Source organism: Erinaceus europaeus, chromosome 9, assembly GCF_950295315.1.
Source record: "Erinaceus europaeus chromosome 9, mEriEur2.1, whole genome shotgun sequence".
Lineage (NCBI taxonomy): Eukaryota > Metazoa > Chordata > Mammalia > Eulipotyphla > Erinaceidae > Erinaceus > Erinaceus europaeus.
Genome location: NC_080170.1, coordinates 125,873,897 through 125,893,336, shown reverse-complemented (window position 1 = coordinate 125,893,336; position 19,440 = coordinate 125,873,897). Strand labels below are relative to the sequence as shown.

The window sequence follows — 19,440 nt, the reverse complement described above, 5'->3', positions numbered from 1 at the left end:
GGGGGTGTCACCCATAGGGTGGTCTTGGGGCTGGGGATGTCACCCATAGGGTGGTCTTGGGGCTGGGGGGTGTCACCCATAGGGTGGTCTTGGGGCTGGGGATGTCACCCATAGGGTGGTCTTGGGGCTGGGGGGTGTCACCCATAGGGTGGTCTTGGGGCTGGGGGGTGTCACCCATAGGGTGGTCTTGGGGCTGGGGATGTCACCCATAGGGTGGTCTTGGGGCTGGGGGGTGTCACCCATAGGGTGGTCTTGGGGCTGGGGGGTGTCACCCATAGGGTGGTCTTGGGGCTGGGGATGTCACCCATAGGGTGGTCTTGGGGCTGGGGATGTCACCCATAGGGTGGTCTTGGGGCTGGGGGATGTCACCCATAGGGTGGTCTTGGGGCTGGGGATGTCACCCATAGGGTGGTCTTGGGGCTGGGGATGTCACCCATAGGGTGGTCTTGGGGCTGGGGATGTCACCCATAGGGTGGTCTTGGGGCTGGGGATGTCACCCATAGGGTGGTCTTGGGGCTGGGGGATGTCACCCATAGGGTGGTCTTGGGGCTGGGGGATGTCACCCATAGGGTGGTCTTGGGGCTGGTGGATGTCACCCATAGGGTGGTCTTGGGGCTGGGGGTGTCACCCATAGGGTGGTCTTGGGGCTGGGGATGTCACCCATAGGGTGGTCTTGGGGCTGGGGATGTCACCCATAGGGTGGTCTTGGGGCTGGGGGGTGTCTCACTATGGGTGGTCCTGGGGTGGCGTCTCTCACTATGGGTGGTCCTGGGGTGGCGTCTCTCACTATGGGTGGCCCTGGGGTGGCGTGTGTCACCTATGGGTGGCCCTGGGGTGGCATGTGTCACTATGGGTGGTCCTGGGGTGGCGTCTCTCACTATGGGTGGCCCTGGGGTGGCGTGTGTCACTATGGGTGGTCCTGGGGTGGCGTCTCTCACTATGGGTGGTCCTGGGGTGGCGTGTGTCACTATGGGTGGCCCTGGGGTGGCGTCTCTCACTATGGGTGGTCCTGGGGTGGCGTGTCTCACCTATGGGTGGCCCTGGGGTGGCGTGTGTCACCTATGGGTGGTCCTGGGGTGGCGTCTCTCACTATGGGTGGCCCTGGGGTGGCGTGTGTCACCTATGGGTGGTCCTGGGGTGGCGTCTCTCACTATGGGTGGCCCTGGGGTGGCGTGTGTCACCTATGGGTGGTCCTGGGGTGGCGTCTCTCACTATGGGTGGCCCTGGGGTGGCGTGTCTCACCTATGGGTGGCCCTGGGGTGGCGTCTCTCACCTGTGGGTGGTCCCGGGTGGGAGCTCTCTGGGTCAGGCCCGAGCGGCCGCTGGCTGGACACTCGCCACCCTGGGGACCCGCCTCCTCCCGGGGCTCGGCGGCAGGGTGGGTGCTCTCTCCCGGAGACCCGCACCCTTCCCCGCGGGCCGGTCGGTCCTGGGTGCCTGCCCAGGGCGCCTCGGGTGCGGCCGGGAAGCTGGGGGTCCGCCAGGCCTGGTCCCCGGGGTGTGCGCCGGCCCGCTGACCCCGACCCCCATTCTCATCCCGCCGGCGACTGGGCACCGCCGGGTTAACGGGGGCCGAGCCCACCGGAGGGCTGCAGAGGAGCCTAGGGAGCCGGGTGGGGGGCGCCTCCTGCGGCCATGCAGCGCCCGGGGCGGCCGGTAGGGGGCTCGGCGGGCCCCGGGCGGCCGGTGCCCCTGACGTCACAGGCCCGCGGTCGCCATGGCGACAGCCTCACGGGCGCGCGTCAGAACCTCTGGTCTCCTGGCAACCATCCGATCTCCCGCCTGCCATCCGCCGGGCGCGCGGCCGCGCGTAGCTCTGGCGTCAAAGTGACGTCAATGGGCCCTTAGCACTCGGGCGGAGGCGGGGCGGGGCCGGGGGCGGGGCGACGCGCGTGGGCGGGACCCGGAAATAGTGGGCGTGTCGGGGCGTGGCCAAGCACAACGAGGGGGTGGTGGGGGCGTGTCCGGGGGCGTGGTCCCAGGCTGGGCGGGGCCTCCGCGGCGAGCTCTCCGGCGGCCGGGGACTGACATGCGGCGCGGCCGGAGTGGCAGGCGGGCGGGTGGCGTCGAGGGCAGCGGCGTCCCAGCCTGGGCGGCCCGGCGGCGACGGAGGTGGGGCCCGGAGGAGCGGGGCGCGCGTTGCCCGGGGTTCAGTGGGCGCCGATGGCGGGGGGCTGGGGGGCTCCGGGGGACGGGGGCCTTGGGGTTCGCGCAGCGCGGACTTGGGGCGGCTGATCCTGGGCGGCTGGTCCTGGGGGGCTGGTCCTGGGGGCTGGTCCTGGGCGGCTGATCCTGGGGGGCTGGTCCTGGGGAGGCTGGTCCTGGGGGCTGATCCTGGGCCGCTGGTCCTGGGGGCTGATCCTGGGGGGCTGATCCTGGGGGGCTGGTCCTGGGGGGCTGATCCTGGGGAGGCTGGTCCTGGGGGGCTGGTCCTGGGGGGCTGATCCTGGGGGGCTGATCCTGGGGAGGCTGGTCCTGGGGGGCTGGTCCTGGGGGGGGCTGGTCCGTCCCGTGGCGCTTTGGCCTGTTGGGGGCGCTTTGGCCTGCTGGGGGCACTGGGCCTAGGGGCCGCGATTTGGCACATGTGCGGGTGGGTGTGTGCTGAGCGCCCCGGGCCCACAGGTGCAACCAGGAGCCATGGTCATCGTGTCTGCCAGCTGCAGGGCCCCCGAGGGCCAGGCCCCACTCAAGCCCCTGCGGGTGGGCTTCTATGACATCGAGGGCACCCTGGGCAAGGGCAACTTCGCCGTGGTCAAGCTGGCACGCCACCGCGTCACCAAAACCCAGGTGCGTGGGGATCTCAGCAGAGGGGCGGCAGGGGTCAGCGGCCAGGCTCGAACCCCACCCAGGTTTGGGCCACCCCGCCACCAGGTCCAGACTCTGGAGCGAGGGGAGGGCCGGGGAGATCAAAATAGCCGCGGAGCCGCCTGTAAAGTGAGCCCCCGGCCAGACGGCTATTTCATGGACACTATTTTAAGTAACGTTCAGGCTGACTTTGGCGATTGCACACCCCCACCCCGACTTCTTGTGACCTTTTGGGGACAGAAGGCGCTTGAAGGGTGAACCTGCAGAGAGGGCGGCCTACGCGAGGCAGCGGTTGGTCGGGAAGGGTTGACTCCTTCAAAGCCAAACAGCCGCCTCCTGCGCCCTCCAGGTCGCCATCAAGATCATCGACAAGACGCGGCTGGACGCGGGCGACCTGGAGAAGGTGCACCGAGAGGCACGGATCATGAAGCTCATGAGACACCCCCACATCCTGAAGCTCTACCAGGTGAGGCCCTTCGGCGGCCGGGGAGGGGGGGAAAGAGGGGGCCGGGCCGGGGCGGGGCGGGCGCTTCCCAGCCTCTGGAGTGGGGAGCATGCAGCTCGCAGTTCTGCAGGAGCCAGTGGAGCTGGGGAGCAGAGGCCGGCGATGGGGGGGCGGGGGGCCTGAGCGCCAGCTGCTGGGGTCGGGGAGCTTGTCTTGTAGGCTGCCCTGCCCGCCGTGTCCACTCGGGTACTTTATTTTTGCTCTGGTGTGGAGACCCGATTGTGGCTCCGACTGCTGTGAGGGCGGGGAGCAGGGGAGATTGGTAGTGGCCGTCATGGGGGGCTGTGCCTCCCCCCTCCCCCCTGTGAGCCTGGGCCACTGTGCATGGAGCTCAGGTGAGGGCTCTTGGGGTGCAGGGCTGCTTGGTCCCATTTCTGTTGGTGTTTGTGAGTGGAGCGAGGCTGAGAGGCCCCTCCCCTCCCAGCTATGTGGGAGCTATGTCCACAGACCCGCCCCACAGGCTGAGAGTGGGGGCCCCCTGGCCTGAGTCTGCCGGGAGGGTACTGTTTGGTTTGAGCTCAGTTGGGGGAACTGCAGAGGGGGGCAGCTTCTGGCGTGCGCGGCCACCCCCCAAAGCTTCTCTGCAGGCAGGACACAGAGGGAGGGACAGACACACACACACACCCCCCCCCCCGGGTGGCCCCGGGCTGCAGGGCATGGCGGGGTGAGAGGGGGGTTGGGGTGGCTTTGTCACAGGCCTGGGGCCTGGCAGCTGGGCGTTCAGTAGGAAGAAAGCAAGAGCCTCAGCCTCAGGCAGCTGGAAAGTCTGTGCCCCTCCCCTGTTTGTTTGTCTTAAGGAGAAACTGTGTTTGACCCCAGAGCGGCCTCCCTCCTGAGGCCTGGGGTCTCAGCTTCCTCTGCCCTGTGGTGTCACCGGCTGCCCACAGAGCCGGGCCTTCCCTCCCGGCCTGACGCTCAGAAAACATTCCCAGAGCAAGATGAATGCCACCACCCGGGCCTGGGGGGGCGTGTGTGACACTGGCTGCTGTTGACACAGGCTGAGTAATTGGCCTCCCGTCCCTCGATGCCCGGGCGGGCATCGGCTGGCCCCGGGCGCCAAGCCTCCGCCCCCACGCGGCTTCTGGAAGCAGACCTGCCCACAGCTCTGTCCCCTCCACTCTGAGGTCTCTGTCCCCAAGGCCACAAGGCCAGCGGAGGTCAAAACCCAATTCTAGAAAGTTCTTCTCCTTCTGGGGAACACACATGGCCGGGGAAGGCAGGTCCATGCAGCCGTCATGTCTACCTTGCTCTCTCCTCAGCAGAAAGCTGGGATGGTGTGCCAGCGCCCGCTGAGCTCTGGCGGCTGGTGGTGCTGGGGATCAAACCTGGGCCTTCAGAGCCCCAGGCAGGAGAGTCTGTTGCAGAACCCCTGTGCTGCCTCCCTGCACCTGTTACTATTATTTCGCCTCATGTTTTTTCCGAGCCGGGGCCTTACTCACACACAGCTTCTCTGCTCCTGGCCTGGCTTTTCTCAGAGACAGAGACGCCGCCCACCTGGCCAGTGGTCTCTCCCGGCTTTACACTGTTGGTTCTTTTGACCAGAGTGACCCACTGACTGAGGCGGCACCAGGGATGGGCCTTGGGACCTGTGGCGAGTGAGTCCCACCTGCTGCCTCACCGTTCCTCTGCTTATTTATTGACTTACTGACTCCCTTTTCTTGCCCGTGTTGTCTTATGGTTGTAGTTATTGTTGTCGTGGTCGTTGTTGGAAAGAACAGAGAGAAATGGAGAGAGATGGGGAAGACAGAGAGGGGGAGAGAAAGACAGACACCTGCAGACCTGCTTCACCGCCTGTGAAGCGACTCCCCTGCAGATGGGTGTTAGCAAGTGAAATCAAACCACCATCCACTGCAAGGAAGCAAAAGATGTTTATTCACAAATTGCAATCCGGGCTGAGTGGCAACAGACAGCAGCCTGCCAGCTCGACCCTGAACAAGGCTCAAACCACACAATTTATAGGAATTCAGACTCCACTCAGGGAGGGGGGAGCACATCACCTTATCAGCCTATATCCAATCATTTCAAACTTAGCAATAGCCTGATCCATTCGGAATAAAGCATGGGCTAGTTCTAATCATCACACCAGACCCATAGGTCCCCGCCTAAGTGGGAGAGGTCACCACATTCCTTTGCTCTTTGTTGGGACCACCCGGCCATCTGTTTGGAATTCATCAGGCCATCTGTTTAAACTACCTGGTGACAGTATTCCTATGCAAAGGTCATGAGGAGGTCTGTCCGCAGCAGGGTCTGTCAAAATAATTGATGGCCTTTTAGGTTCTGTTGAGGGGAAAAGGGCAAGGAATTTTCCACCTCACTGGGCAGGAGGGCAAAAAGCAACTATATTTAAACTATTCTTAAAACTCAAAAGCGATTATACTTATAACTTTTCTATAGTTACTGCCTCTAACAGTGGGGAGCCGGGGGCTCGAACCGGGATCCTGATGCCGGTCCCTGCGCTTTGCGCCACGTGTGCTTAACCCGCTGCGCCACTGCCCGACTCCCTACGGCTCCTCTGCTTTTAGAACCCAGGCAGTCTTCCTGGAGAAGTTAAGGACTGAGCGGGGTCCGAGCGGGTCCTGGCCGGGCACGGCTGAGCCTCACGGGTGTCTTGCAGGTCATGGAGACCAAGGACATGCTGTACATCGTCACTGAATTCGCCAGGAACGGGGAGATGTTTGGTAGGTCCCCGTTGGGTCCCATCACCCCAAACGCACCGGGTCCCGTCCAGGCTCGACCCCGGCACCAGCCTTCCTGGCCTCTGGGCTCGGTCGCCCCCGGCTGGCACCTGGCTCCAGGGGCTGCGCTCATGTGCCACCTGTAGACTACCTGACGTCCCACGGGCGCCTGAGTGAGGAGGAGGCCCGCAGAAAGTTCTGGCAGATCCTGTCCGCCGTGGAGTACTGCCACGAGCACCACATCGTCCACCGGGACCTCAAGACCGAGAACCTGCTGCTGGATGCTAACATGGACATCAAGCTGGCAGGCAGGGAGGCCATCCTGGGGGAGGGGGTCCGGGTGGCAGGGAGGCCGTCATGGGGGAGGGGTCCAGACCGGCCCAGGCTCACCCACCGGCTCCCCCGCCCCTGCCCGCAGATTTTGGATTTGGCAATTTCTACCAGCCGGGAGAGCCCTTGTCCACGTGGTGCGGGAGCCCCCCCTACGCGGCCCCAGAGGTCTTCGAGGGGAAGGCGTACGAAGGGCCCCAGCTGGACGTGTGGGTAGGCACCGGGTGACGGGGCCGGGGCCTGTGGGGCGTGGGTAGGAGGCAGGGCTAATACCCCGAGTCCCTAGGGTGTGGGGTCAGGGCCGGGTGGAGGGTGGTATCTTTGCCCCGTGCTGACCATCCGCTGCCCGTCCACTGCCCGCAGAGCCTGGGCGTGGTGCTGTACGTGCTGGTGTGCGGCTCGCTGCCCTTTGACGGGCCCAGCCTGCCCGCCCTGCGCCAGCGTGTGCTGGAGGGCCGCTTCCGCGTCCCCTTCTTCATATCCAGAGGTAGGTGTCCCACAGGTGCTGGGGGAGCTTGAGGGAGCAGAGGAGTCCACCTCCTGAAATGCTCGAGGGCGTCCCCCACGTGGGTGCTCCCCGTGCCCTGCTTGGGGCCACCCTGTGTGGCCCCTGACCCCGTCCCTGTGTGTCCCTGACCCCGTCCCTGTGTGTCCCTGACCCCGTCCCTGTGTGTCCCTGACCCCATCCCTGTGTGTCCCTGACCCCGTCCCTGTGTGGCCCCTGACCCCGTCCCTGTGTGGCCCCTGACCCCGTCCCTGTGTGGCCCCTGACCCTGTCCCTGTGTGGCCCTGACCTGTCCCTGTGTGTCCCTGACCCCGTCCCTGTGTGTCCCTGACCCATCCCTGTGTGTCCCTGACCCGTCCCTGTGTGTCCCTGACCCCATCCCTGTGTGTCCCTGACCCCGTCCCTGTGTGTCCCTGACCCGTCCCTGTGTGGCCCCTGACCCCATCCCTGTGTGGCCCCTGACCCCGTCCCTGTGTGTCCCTGACCCCGTCCCTGTGTGTTCCTGACCCCTCCCTGTGTGGCCCCTGACCCTGTCCCTGTGTGTCCCTGACCCCGTCCCTGTGTGTCCCTGACCCCGTCCCTGTGTGTCCCTGACCCCGTCCCTGTGTGTCCCTGACCCGTCCCTGTGTGTTCCTGACCCCGTCCCTGTGTGTCCCTGACCCCGTCCCTGTGTGGCCCCTGACCCCGTCCCTGTGTGTCCCTGACCCCGTCCCTGTGTGTTCCTGACCCCTCCCTGTGTGTTCCTGACCCTGACCCTGTGTGGCCCCTGACCCCATCCCTGTGTATCCCTGACCCCGTCCCTGTGTGTCCCTGACCCGTCCCTGTGTGTCCCTGACCCCGTCCCTGTGTGGCCCCTGACCTCGTCCCTGTGTGGCCCCTCACCCCGTCCCTGTGTGTCCCTGACCCCATCCCAGTGTGGCCCCTGACCCGTCCCTGTGTGGCCCTGACTCGTCCCTGTGTGGCCCCTGACCCCGTCCCTGTGTGGCCCCTTGGTCTGCACCCAGCACCCCATGCGCCGCTGCCCCGTGGGCCGTCCCTGTGCCCGTGGGTGGGTCTGAGCGGCTTCCCGTCATGTCCATCCTGCAGACTGTGAGGCCCTGCTCCACTGCATGCTGGCCCTGGACCCGGCCAAGCGGATCACTGTGGCCCAGATCTGGCAGCACCGCTGGATGCTGGCCGACCCCGCCCTGCGGCCCCCCGGGAGCTCCCAGACCCACGGCTGCAGCTCTGTCTCCGGCGGATACAGCGAGCAGGTTCTGGGCTTCATGCAGGGGCTGGGCGTGGACCGGCAGAGGACACTGGAGGTGAGGCCGCCCTGAGCCCGTGCTCTCCCCTATACCCATCCTCCGCTGCGGCCCCTCCTGTTCCCAATGACCGTTACCTGTGCTCCCCGGACCCCCCTCCTGATCCCTGACTGTGGCCCCTGCTCCCCTAAACCCCGTCCTGCTCCCCTGACCCCCGTCCTGCTCCCCTGACCCCGTCCTGCTCCCCTGACCGTCGCCCCTGCTCCCCTGACCGTCGCCCCTGCTCCCCTGACCCCTGTCCTGCTCCCTGACCGTGGCCCCTGCTCCCCTGACCCCCGTCCTGCTCCCTGACCATGGCCTCTGCTCCCCTAAACCCGTCCTGCTCCCCTGACCCCCATCCTGCTCCCCTGACCCCTGTCCTGCTCCCCTGACCGTCGCCCTTGCTCCCCTGACCCCTGTCCTGCTCCCCTGACCTCTGTCCTGCTCCCTGACCGTGGCCCCTGCTCCCCTGACCCCCCGTCCTGCTCTCCTGACCCCCGTCCTGCTCCCCTGACCCCCGTCCTGCTCCCTGACTATGGCCTCTGCTCCCCTAAACCCCATCCTGCTCCCCTGACCCCTGTCCTGCTCCCTGACTATGGCCTCTGCTCCCCTAAACCCCATCCTGCTCCCCTGACCCCCGTCCTGCTCCCTGACCGTGGCCTCTGCTCCCCTGACCCCGTCCTGCTCCCTGACCATGGCCCCTGCTCCCCTGACCCCTGTCCTGCTCCCCTGACCCCCGTCCTGCTCCCTGACCATGGCCCCTGCTCCCCTGACCCCTGTCCTGCTCCCCTGACCCCGTCCTGCTCCCCTGACCCCCGTCCTGCTCCCCTGACCCCTGTCCTGCTCCCCTGACCCCTGTCCTGCTCCCTGACCGTGGCCCCTGCTCCCCTGACCCCCCGTCCTGCTCCCCTGACCCCCGTCCTGCTCCCCTGACCCCCGTCCTGCTCCCCTGACCCCCGTCCTGCTCCCTGACCATGGCCTCTGCTCCCCTAAACCCCGTCCTGCTCCCCTGACCCCGTCCTGCTCCCCTGACCCCGTCCTGCTCCCTGAGCATGGCCCCTGCTTCCCTCAGTCCCTGCACAACAGCAGCTACAACCACGCAGCCGCCATGTACTACCTGCTTCTGGACCGGCTGCAGGAGCTTCGGGGAGACCACCTCTCGGGGCGCCCACCCTCGGCCCCCCAGCCCAGGTCCTGGCACGGCGACCTCAGCGGCCTCGAGGTGCGGGGACACCCCATCTCCTCCCCCCAGCTCCGCCGCGTCCCGGCCCCCGGCCCCGTGGGTGGGCGGGTGGAGGACACTGGCCTGGCTGCCCCCCTCCACTGATGAGCGCCGCCCCTGCCCCCCAGGTGCCCCAGGAAGGCCTAACCACGGCGGATGCCTTCCCAGCCGTCCTGCTGTGCCCACAGCCGCAGGCGCTGGGCCCGGCCTTCCTGCAGGATGAGGTGGACTGCGAGCTGCGTGACTCCCTGCAGGTGTGTGTGGGGACGGGCGCGGGGGTGAGGGTGGAGGAAGCACTGGCTCACTCGCGCCCTGCCCCACAGCCCCCGCTGTTCCCTGTGTTCAGCCTGGGTGGCCCCGTGGCCTGTCCCCGCTGCACATCCCCCGGCCGTCTGATGGACCCGGAGGCCGGGCCACCCCCCGAGGATGACGCAGAGGCGCCCGGGCCCCCGCCCCCCTGCCACAGACACACCCTGGCCGAGGTCTCCGCCCACTGTCCCCCCTGCGGCCCCCCCTGTGAGTGTCCCCACCAAGGAGGGGGGGCAGGGGGCAGGAGGGGGGGTTGTCACAGGGCTCCATTCTCCACTGCTGATTTCCGTGGGACTACTTTTAAAAGAAATACTCACCACTCTGCTTTATCTTACTGAGGGAGAGATACAAAGTGGGGGGGGGGGTCCCTGCTCAGCTCCGGCTTGTAGTGGAGGGGGGAGCCCAGAGCCCTGCTGAGTTCTGGCTGATGGTGCTGGGGACTGAACCTGGGGCCTCAGCTGAGTCTCCCCAGCACCCCCACCTCTTTCTTTCTCTTGTTATCTTTTCATGTATTTATTTTAATGAGAGAGATAACAGAAAGAAACAAACAGATACAGAGAGAAAAGACAAAGCCCCACGCAGCTTGGCTGATATCAGGTGGAGCTGGGCGTTAGGGTCAGCACACCCCTCATGGACACACCTGCAGCCCCTCGGGCAGAGCTGGGTGGGCGGGGGAGGGCTGTGGCCCCGAGGAGCCTCCTGACGCCCCACCTGCCCCCAGGCATCATCATCTCCGCCTCCCCTGCATCGGAGAGCGCCAGCTCTGACAGCTGCCTCCCCTACTTGGCCAGCAAGGGCCCCGGGGTGTCTAGTGGCCACCTGGCTGCCCGGGAGCTGCTGGGTACCTGCTCCCCGCTCCGACTGGCCTCACCCCTGCTCGGCACCCAGTCGGCCACCCCCGTGCTTGAGGCCCCGGGTGCCCCGGGGGGCCCCGCCCTGCACCCCGTCAGCTTCCAGGAGGGACGCAGAGCCTCCGACACCTCCCTCACCCAAGGTGTGGCCCCCGCACTCACCCCTCCCATGGGGCCCCTGGGAGGGCACAGCCGGGGGGATGGTCCCCTTCCGCGAGCCTTAGAGCCTCCGTAACCCCAGAACCCAGGTCTCCTGAGATGGGGTGCTGCCTCAGGTGACAGCTGTGGGAGGGCATAGCCCCCTGAGGCCATGGCACTCCTCCTGTGGGGGGGGGTCCGACCGTGCCCCCTGACCCCGTCTCTCCCCTCAGGCCTGAGAGCCTTCCGGCAGCAGCTGAGAAGGAGCCTACGAGGCCTGCTGGGACTCAGCAAAGTCAAGGGCCCCGGCCGCCAGCCCTGCCTGTCCTCCACGTCCCCATGGGCACCCCTGCCTGTGGCCACCCCCGGGTCGGGGCTGCTGGAGGGGGCCCTGCACCAGCCGAGGCAGGTCCCCGGGGAGGCCGGGTGGGGGACGGTTGCCTGCTCCTCCCCTGTCGCTGGGGTGCGGTCCTGCAGCCGGGCAGTGCTGGAGGGGTTGACGTGAGCGTGTGTCCATGTGTCCTATGGCCTTCTGTCCTCAGGTGGCTCCAGCTCCGGCACCACCCGGCCCCTCCGAGCTGCCATCCGAGTCCCCCAGGCCCCCCGCCGGTGCCAGCCCCGGCCCCCCGTGACACCCGCGTCGTCTCCCAGCTGCCTGGCGCCCTGCTGGTCACCCCGGCGCTGCTGCCGTCCCTGCTCCTCCCGGCTGGTGTGTCCGCCGTGGCCTCGGCCGCCCAGCTCCCGGACGCCCACCTTCCGCTCGGCGAGCCCCTTGGCCCGGCCCTGGCGCCGCGGCTCCCGGCGGGGCTGCCCCAGGGGGACTGTGCACTGGAGGCGCTCGGCCCCCCGGGCACCTTCGTCCTGGTGCAGTGAGGCTGCCTCTGTCTCGGCTGTGAAGGCTCCCGCCCGGAGCCAGAACTCTGGAAGCAAAACAAGCAATACGCCCGCGAGGCTCCTGGGGCCGAAGCCTGGGTCCGAGGCTGCTGGAGACAGGATAGCGGAGGGAGGGGCATGTGGTTGTGTGCTGGGGGGCACGGCGGAGGGAGCGGAGTGGGGAGGTGCCCAGCTCCTCAGGAGGCCCTGCCCATTGTGCCGCGGGGCCCTGCTTCCGTCAAGGACGATTCTCCGTTCCTGGAACGACCCCCTCAGGTGAAAACTGTGAACTTTCTGGGTCGCCTCCCCGAGGCTGGAGACGCTGCTGGGGGGGTGCCCATGGTGTGTGTGGGGCAAACGAGGAACCCCCAAACACTCCGTTTATTTCTGCTGCTGATTCACTTTTTGTGCTGTTCATGATCAGGGTCCAAGATGCACTCTGCTTGGGTGCTGGACACAGTAACCTCTGGGTGCTGGGCACAGTAACCTCTGGGTGCTGGGCACAGTAACCTCTGGGTGCTGGACACAGTGACCTTGGGGTGCTGGGCACAGTAACCTCTAGGTGCTGGGCACAGTGACCTTGGGGTGCTGGGCACAGTGACCTCGGGGTTTTGGGCACAGTGACCTTGGGGTGCTAGGCACAGTAACCTCAGGGTGCTGGACACAGTGACCTCTGGGTGCTGGGCACAGTGACCTCGGGGTGCTGGACACAGTGACCTTGGGGTGCTGGGCACAGTGACCTCGGGGTGCTGGGCACAGTGACCTCACAGGCCCGGGGACAATGACCCTGGAGTGCTGGACAGTGACCTCACCCCACTCCCTCTCACCGCAGGAGACAGATACACTACTCATACTTTTTTATACTTTTTTCCTGTGTCCTGGGCAGCCTCCCCTGGAAGTCCCCAGGCATGGCTGGCTGCAGGCCACCTGCCCACCTTCCTGGATGGCTGCCCTCCCCCCAGCCAGGCAGGATGGCCGGGCCCTGGTGCCTGAGTGTTAGCCCTACGGGGACAGGACCGGGGGCCCTGGGGAAGCCAAAGCTGGCTGAGTTCTGTCCCTCTGTCTGTCCATGGACCTGCCAGGCTGGGGCCTGTGCCCTGGGGCTGCCCTCAGGAATCTGGGGTCTGGGGACAGGAGCCTGGGGCCTCCCTGCCGCTCAGGTCCGCACATCAATGGGCCCGGGGTCTGGCCCAGCACTTTACCCCTGGTGGCCCAGCCCCGCTGCCAGGACCCAGGCCGTGCGGGTTCTGTCACTTTGTTACCGTCTGTAAGACACACCCAGCGGCTCTTGGGATGTTTTCTAATTTGATATTTACATAAATAAACTGTTTGGGAACAGACCTCAGCCTGGCTTCCTCTGTGTGGCCACCCCCAAGTCTCCTTGGGCCCATGCTGGCCTCTGGGTCTCGCATCTGAGAGGGTGCTGGGTGCCGGGCGCCTGCTGCCTGGGGCCCTGGGGGCAGTGTGGCCAGGAGGTGGCTGAAGCTCCCAGGGTGGGCCCCAGGCCCCAACACCCCACTCCGGGTAAGGCTGGCCCCTGCTTCCCCCAGGGCACCTCTGGGGCCCCACAGCAGCTTTGGGGAGTCTGTGGGTGGGCTTCCCCTCTGCCACATTGGGGTCCTGGGGACTGAGGGGCGGGCCTCCTTCCTCAAACAGCCGTGATGTCACTGTGACATCATCGGGGCCTGGGGTCTCCCAGTGGGTGGAGCACAGGGCTTTCTGCTTCATGCCCCCAGCTCTGACTCCTCTGGCTCTTGTGCTTACATCTTTTCCTCTTTTTAAGATTTTGCTTATTTATTTATGAGAAAAAAGGAGCAGGACAAAGAACCAGCCACCACTCTGGTCCGCATGCTGCCGGGGACCGAACTCAGAGTCCAGTGATTCCTCCACTGCACCCTCCCAGGCCTTCTCGCTTTCCTTGTTTTTCTTCTTTATCTCTCCCCTCCACCTTCCTTCTTTCCTTCCTTCCTTCTGTCTTTCCCTTTCTTTTCATTTGAAAGGGGAGAGAGAGATAGTAAAAAAGAGGGGGAGTGGTCCGGGAGGGGGCGCAGTGATAAAGCACTGGACTCTCAAGCACGAGGCCCCGAGTTCGATCCCCAGCAGCACATGTGCCAGAGTGATGTCTGGTTCTTTCTCTCTCCTGTCTTTCTCATCAATAAATAAAATCTTTTTTTAAAAAAGGGGGTGCACCCGGTTAAGTGCACCTGGTACTAAGCGCAAGAACCTGTGCAAGGATCTGGGTTCAAGCCCTCGCTTTCCACTTGCAAGGAGAAAGCTTCACATGCAGTGAAGCAGGTGTCTCCCTCCCTGTCCCCCCTTTTTTTTTTTGCCTCCAGGGTTATCGCTGGGGCTCCAGTGGCCGCACTACAAACCCCCTGCTCCTGAAGGACGTTTTCCCTTTTGTTGCCCTTGTTGTTGTAGTTATTATTGATGTCGTTGTTGTTGGACAGGACAGAGAGAAATGGAGAGAGGAGGGGAAGACAGAGAGGGGGAGAGAAAGACAGACACCTGCAGACCTGCTTCACCGCCTGTGAAGCGACTCCCCTGCAGGTGGGGAGCCGGGGGCTCGAACCAGGATCCCTGCGCTTTGCACCACGTGTGCTTAACTCGCGGCGCCACCGCTCAACCCCCGATGTCTCCCTCTCCATCTCTCTGCCCCTCTCAATTTCCAATTAAAAAAAGAAAGGAAGGAAGAAACCAGAAAGCCTTGTAGCCCTGCTTCACAGGTGTGAGTTGAGGTATCCTGCGCTCTCCCTGGCTGTCTGCTGTCACCCAACTTGTCGCCCAGTAGCCCTGGAGTCACCCTCCAGCATGGGCCCTGGTCTGAGGGGTGGACGGGACCTGGGGTTCCGGTGGCCTGTCGTCCCTCCGGTGGAGGGTGGAGGCTGTGAGCCAGCACTAGGGGAACCGCCAGGAGCCGGTGGCCTCACTTCCCAGGATGCCACTTCCTGTGCAGGAAGGGGGACGCCCTGCTCTGGCTGCCCAGTCCCCCCGAGGCCTGTGCTTCCTGCGGCTGGGGGAGGGCGGCCCCCATAGGGAGGCTCCTGCTCAGAGTCAGATTATTTTGCTCTGCGTGGACTCTGCGTTGCTGAGTCTGCAGTCGGGGTGGCCTCTGGTGCCGGCAAGTCCTGAGCCCCCCCCAAAGGTGTCTCCCCACACTGAGCGGTCCTTGGTCCTTGGTGGCTGTGTGGCTGGGTGGTCCCTGCCGTCTGTAGCTGTGTGAGTGCTGGGGCCCCTGTGAAGACACATTTTGCCTTCTCCCTGTTGGCGGTGCACAGGGGCCCGGGAGAGCAGATGAGGCAGCTGCAAAGGTTCTGTCAAGTTTCTGGGGGGGCCAGGCCGTGAAGCACCTGGTTAAGTGCTCACATTACAGTGCGCAAGATCCCGGGTTCAAGCCCCTGGTCCCCACAAGTGGTGAAGCAGGGCTGCAGGTGTCTGTCTGTCTGTCTTTCTACCTCCCCTCCCCTCTCAGTTTTTCTCTGTCTCTATCCAATAATAAAATAAATAAGGGCGGGGTAGATCGCTTAATGGTTTGGGAATCAGGCGGTGGCGCAGCGGGTTAAGCGCACGTCACGCGAATCGCAGGGACCGGCGTAAGGATCCCGGCGCGAGCCCCCGGCTCCCCACCTGCAGGGGAGTCGCTTCCCAGGCGGTGAAGCAGGTCTGCAGGTGTCTGTCTTTCTCTCCCCCTCTCTGTCTTCCTCTCCTCTCTCACTTTCTGTCCTATCCAAAAACAACAATAACAACAAGGGCGACAAATATGGGAAAAATGGCCTCCAGGAGCCGTGGATTCATGGTGCAGACACTGAGCCCCAGCAATAACCCTGGTGGCAAAAAAGAAACAAACAAAAAAAGGTTTCTTGGAATAAACAAGAAAGAGTCACTGAGGGGACTGGGTGGTGGTGCACCTGGTTAAGCACTCAAATCACAGGGCACAAGGACCCAGGTTCAAGCTCCAGGTCCCCACCTGCAGGGGGAAAACTTCACGAGTGGGCTGCAGGTGTCTGTCTGTCTCTCTCCTTCCCTACCTCTGTCCCCTCTCAATTTCTCTTTGTCTCTATCCAATAGTTTAAAAATTATTTAAAAAAAAAAAAAAAAAAAACAGAGAGAAGGGCAGTAACCAGGAGCCACCTGCCTCCCAGGTGAGGCTGAGGGAGGCCTGTTGTCAGGGAGAGCCCTGTCCTCTGCTGGGCAGGACAGCCTGGGGAGAGAACTCCAGTGACAGCTGGGTCTGTGGGAACGGGGTGGCGGGGGTCTCGGAGCCCCCGGGTCAGGGGCAGCTGTCTGTCAGGGGCCTCCACTCAGTGGCCAGGTGTGGGGGCTTATGGCTTGGTGTGAAGATGGCCGTCCAAGCCTGGAGCTGGGGTTTCCCTGACCCTCTCTGAACTGTCATAACACGGCCCCGGGACCACTGGGACGGAGCGCTGGGGTGGCTCTGCCCCTCAGCTGTGCAGACTCTGACGGCCCAGGACACCCCAGGGTGCCCCCAGGGCCAGGCGCACGGGGGCAGGTACCCAGGCGAGGGGGCAGCCGGGGGCCTCAGCCAAGCCGGGTGGGCAGTGTGTGGTGAGCTCTCCTCAAAGAGGCCCGGTGGGTGGCCACACAGGCCCTCACCTGGGGGTCCTTCCCAGCTGTCCCCTTGGCCCTGCCGGGAGCTGAGTGGGCGTGTCCCCAGGGCCTACCTAGCCTCCCTCCCCCTCCCCCCCCCCTCTCTCTCTCCCTCTCTCTCGGAGCCACAGGAGGCTGAGGGTAGTGACACAGCAGCCTGCCCCCATGTGCAGGATGGGAGCACCCTCCCCACCCGGTGACTGACAGGGTCACTCCAGTCAGAGGCCCAGACCCTGCTGGGCCCCAGGTCATCACCCGTGTCTGGGGGGCTCTGCTGGCCTGAGTGGGGCCTGGGGTCATGTCCGCCCCAGCGGGGCTCCCAGCAGCCCTGCAGCTGCCGCCCCTCCTGCTGGAAGGTTCCGGGCAGACGCAGACGGGAAGAAGGGAGGCGGCGTTGCCAGGGGCCTGGCAACAAACAGGCGTGTGGGCTGCCCGTCCTCTCCCGTCTCGGCGGCGTGGGTGTCCCCAGCTGGGGTGACGGCAGGGGGAGGCCTGGCCCAGGGATTCCCCGTGGAAGAGTCATTCTGTCCCTGCGCCTGGGAAGTCCCGGCCAACACAGGAAGAGCGTGTGTGCTCACACGCCACACATGTCATGCCTGAACACGCAGCACACACACACACGATGTTCCACATGCCACACACCAAGCCTGCACATGCCACGCACCACACCACGCCTACAGTCACACACGCCACGCTACATGCCACTCACACCTGCACACACACACCTGGCACACTCCAGGGACACAGCTGCCTCACCTCACCTGCCCCACGGGGCACCAACACACCGCCACCACGCTCACAGATGCACACCTGACGCACGCTCCCCTGGTCGTCGGGCAGTGACCCGTCTGCCACCTGGCTGGGGCTGGGCCAGGCGAGAGAGAGGTAGCCCTGGACACAGCCTCCTGGGCACCGGCCTGCTTTGCCACTGACCCATCGGCGTGGGGTCTCTCTCTCTCCCCCCACCCCGGCTGGGCCGGGAGGGACCCCTCCTCAGCGTGCAGGAGCCCCGTGCACCCCCAGGCCGGGATGGTAGACCACGCCTTTAATGACAGCCTGAGCTGACATTCCAGCCCCGTGAGTCACCTCAAAGACAAAAGAGAGCCTCCCCGCCAAGTCTGGGGATGGCCAGGTCAAGGAAGAGAGGACACAGGAGGACTGAGCCGAGCCTGGGGCGGCCCAGGCCACAGGGACTGCGGGCTGAGTCCCAGGCACCCAGACGCCAGAGTGAGGCTCTCCTCTCACTAAGCACAGAAATGCAGCTTCAAGCCCAGCCCAGGAGCCATCTGTCCCATCAGGCAGGAGTGCAGGCTGAGCCTTCATTCTGCTTTGAAACAGTGAAACGAAGGACACAGGGGCTGCAGCGGCTTATGGCACATGTGCGGGGGATAAATTGAAGTGGAGAGGGAGGGAGATAGAGAGGAAGAGAAACAGAGACACCTGTTTTTTTTGTTGTTGTTGTTTTTTTGCCTCCAGGGTTATTGCTGGGGCTTGGTGTCTGCACTACGAATCCACTGTTCCTGGAGGCCATTTTCTCCACTTTGTTGCCCATGTTGCACTTGTTGTAGTTGTTATTGTTGTTATTGATGTCGTCATTGTTGGATAGGACAGAGAGAAATGGAGAGAGGAGGGGAAGACAGAGAGGGGGAGAGAAAGACAGACACCTGCAGACCTGCTTCACCGCCTGTGAAGCGACTCCCCTGCAAGTGGGGAGCCAGGGGGCTCAAACCAGGATCCTTATGCCGGTCCTTGTGCTTCGCACCATGTGCGCTACTGCCCAGCCCCCCAAAAATTTTTTTAAAAATTAAAAGTGAAGAAAGACTTCACATAAAAACACACAAAGAGGGAGGCTGGGAGGTGAGGAGGAGCCTCCAAGGACTCCGGTCAGTCCTAGGGTCTGTGTCTTTCCTTGCCTGCCTGCCCAGCTGGGTCCCTCCCAGGAATATCTGACCGCGTCTGTCCCATGGGCTCCAGGGTGGTGGGCTCCTGTCCTTGCTGCATCCTGTCCGCTCGTCTGTCCTCTAAAAGGAAAACTTGGCCCTGGGAGCAGTGGGGCTATGTGAACACTGAGCCAATGGTAATCCTCATAGCAAATCCCTAAGAGAGAGAGGGAGAGGGAGGAAGAGAGAGAGGGAGAGGGAGAGGGAGAGGGAGAGGGAGGGAGAGGGAGGGAGAGAGGGAGAGGGAGAGGGAGAGAGGAGGAGGGGAGAGAGAGGGAGAGGGAGAGGGAGAGGCAGAGGGAGAGGGAGAGGGAGAGGGAGGAGAAGGGAGAGAGGAGGAGGGGAGAGAGAGGGAGAGGGAGAGGGAGGGAGAGGGAGGGAGAGAGGGAGAGGGAGAGGGAGAGGGAGAGGGAGAGGGAGAGGGAGGAAGAGAGAGAGGGAGAGGGAGAGGGAGAGGGAGAGGGAGAGGGAGGAAGAGAGAGAGGGAGAGGGAGAGGGAGAGGGAGAGGGAAAGGGAGAGGGAGAGGGAGAGGGAGAGGGAGAGGGAGGAAGAGAGAGAGGGAGAGGGAGAGGGAGAGGGAGAGGGAAAGGGAGAGGGAGAGGGAGAGGGAGAGGGAGGGAGAGGGAGGGAGAGAGGGAGAGGGAGAGGGAGAGGGAGAGAGGAGGAGGGGAGAGAGAGGGAGAGGGAGAGGGAGAGGCAGAGGGAGAGGGAGGAGGAGGGAGAGGGAGGAGAAGGGAGAGAGGAGGAGGGGAGAGAGAGAGGGAGAGGGAGAGGGAGAGGGAGAGGGAGAGGGAGAGGGAGAGGGAGAGGCAGAGGCAGAGGCAGAGGGAGAGGGAGAGAGGAGGAGTTGGAGAGGGAGAGAGAGAGGGAGAGAGAGAGGGAGAGAGAGAGGGAGAGGGAGAGGCAGAGAGGAGGAGGGGAGAGAGAGAGGGAGAGGGAGAAGAAGGGAGAGAGTGGAGGAAGAGAGAGGGAGAGAGAGAAAGTGAGGGAGAGAAGGAGGACTCATGAGCACTGGGACCCAGAGCTGTCGGGGCCCCACTGGCAGCCACCCATCCTCAGGAGGAGCGTGTGGGAGCTCTGTGAGTGAGGTGTGCCGTCCAGACCTCCCGCCCCACCCGCAGGACACCCGAGAGGGGCCGCCCACCCCGCGCCCAGCCTAGCCCAGGTGGGAGCCATGAGCACTGAGGTGAGCACAGGGCCCCCAAGCTCCCAGGAAGCCGGTCTGTCCGTGTCCGTCCCTTCATCTGGCCGCCCAGGAGAGACCCCATCCCCAGGGAACCCCACGAGCCCCCTGACCCTTCCTCTAGCCCTCCGCCCCTCCCCCAGTGGTCCCTGGGCCTCCGGCCTGGCGCTGGGCTGGTGGACGCCTCCTGGAAGCCCTCCTGCTGGTGAATG

At 64.5% G+C, this 19,440-nt stretch overlaps 1 protein-coding gene across 1 annotated transcript; it reads left to right on the top strand.

The window, feature by feature from the left end:
• Window positions 1-1,960: 1,960 nt before the first annotated feature.
• On the top strand, window positions 1,961-12,836 carry SIK1 (salt inducible kinase 1). The gene is made up of 13 exons (XM_060198769.1): window positions 1,961-2,112; window positions 2,623-2,787; window positions 3,155-3,271; window positions 5,925-5,988; window positions 6,132-6,293; window positions 6,404-6,528; window positions 6,679-6,802; window positions 7,907-8,124; window positions 9,176-9,325; window positions 9,454-9,579; window positions 9,649-9,841; window positions 10,356-10,628; window positions 10,857-12,836. Exons 2-13 carry the CDS (start codon window positions 2,638-2,640, stop codon window positions 11,126-11,128), a joined length of 1,974 nt encoding a protein of 657 aa, XP_060054752.1. The 5' UTR covers window positions 1,961-2,112; window positions 2,623-2,637; the 3' UTR covers window positions 11,129-12,836.
• The last annotated feature ends 6,604 nt before the right edge of the window (window positions 12,837-19,440 follow it).

What these genes read in the sequence shown, in the direction of transcription:
- SIK1 (XM_060198769.1), top strand. Translation starts at nt 2,638, where the DNA reads ATGGTCATCGTGTCTGCCAGCTGCAGGGCCCCCGAGGGCCAGGCCCCA. An exon ending in ACCGCGTCACCAAAACCCAG is followed by an intron (nt 2,788 to 3,154) that starts GTGCGTGGGGAT and finishes TGCGCCCTCCAG; the next exon opens with GTCGCCATCAAGATCATCGA. An exon ending in GGCCCCAGCTGGACGTGTGG is followed by an intron (nt 6,529 to 6,678) that starts GTAGGCACCGGG and finishes CACTGCCCGCAG; the next exon opens with AGCCTGGGCGTGGTGCTGTA.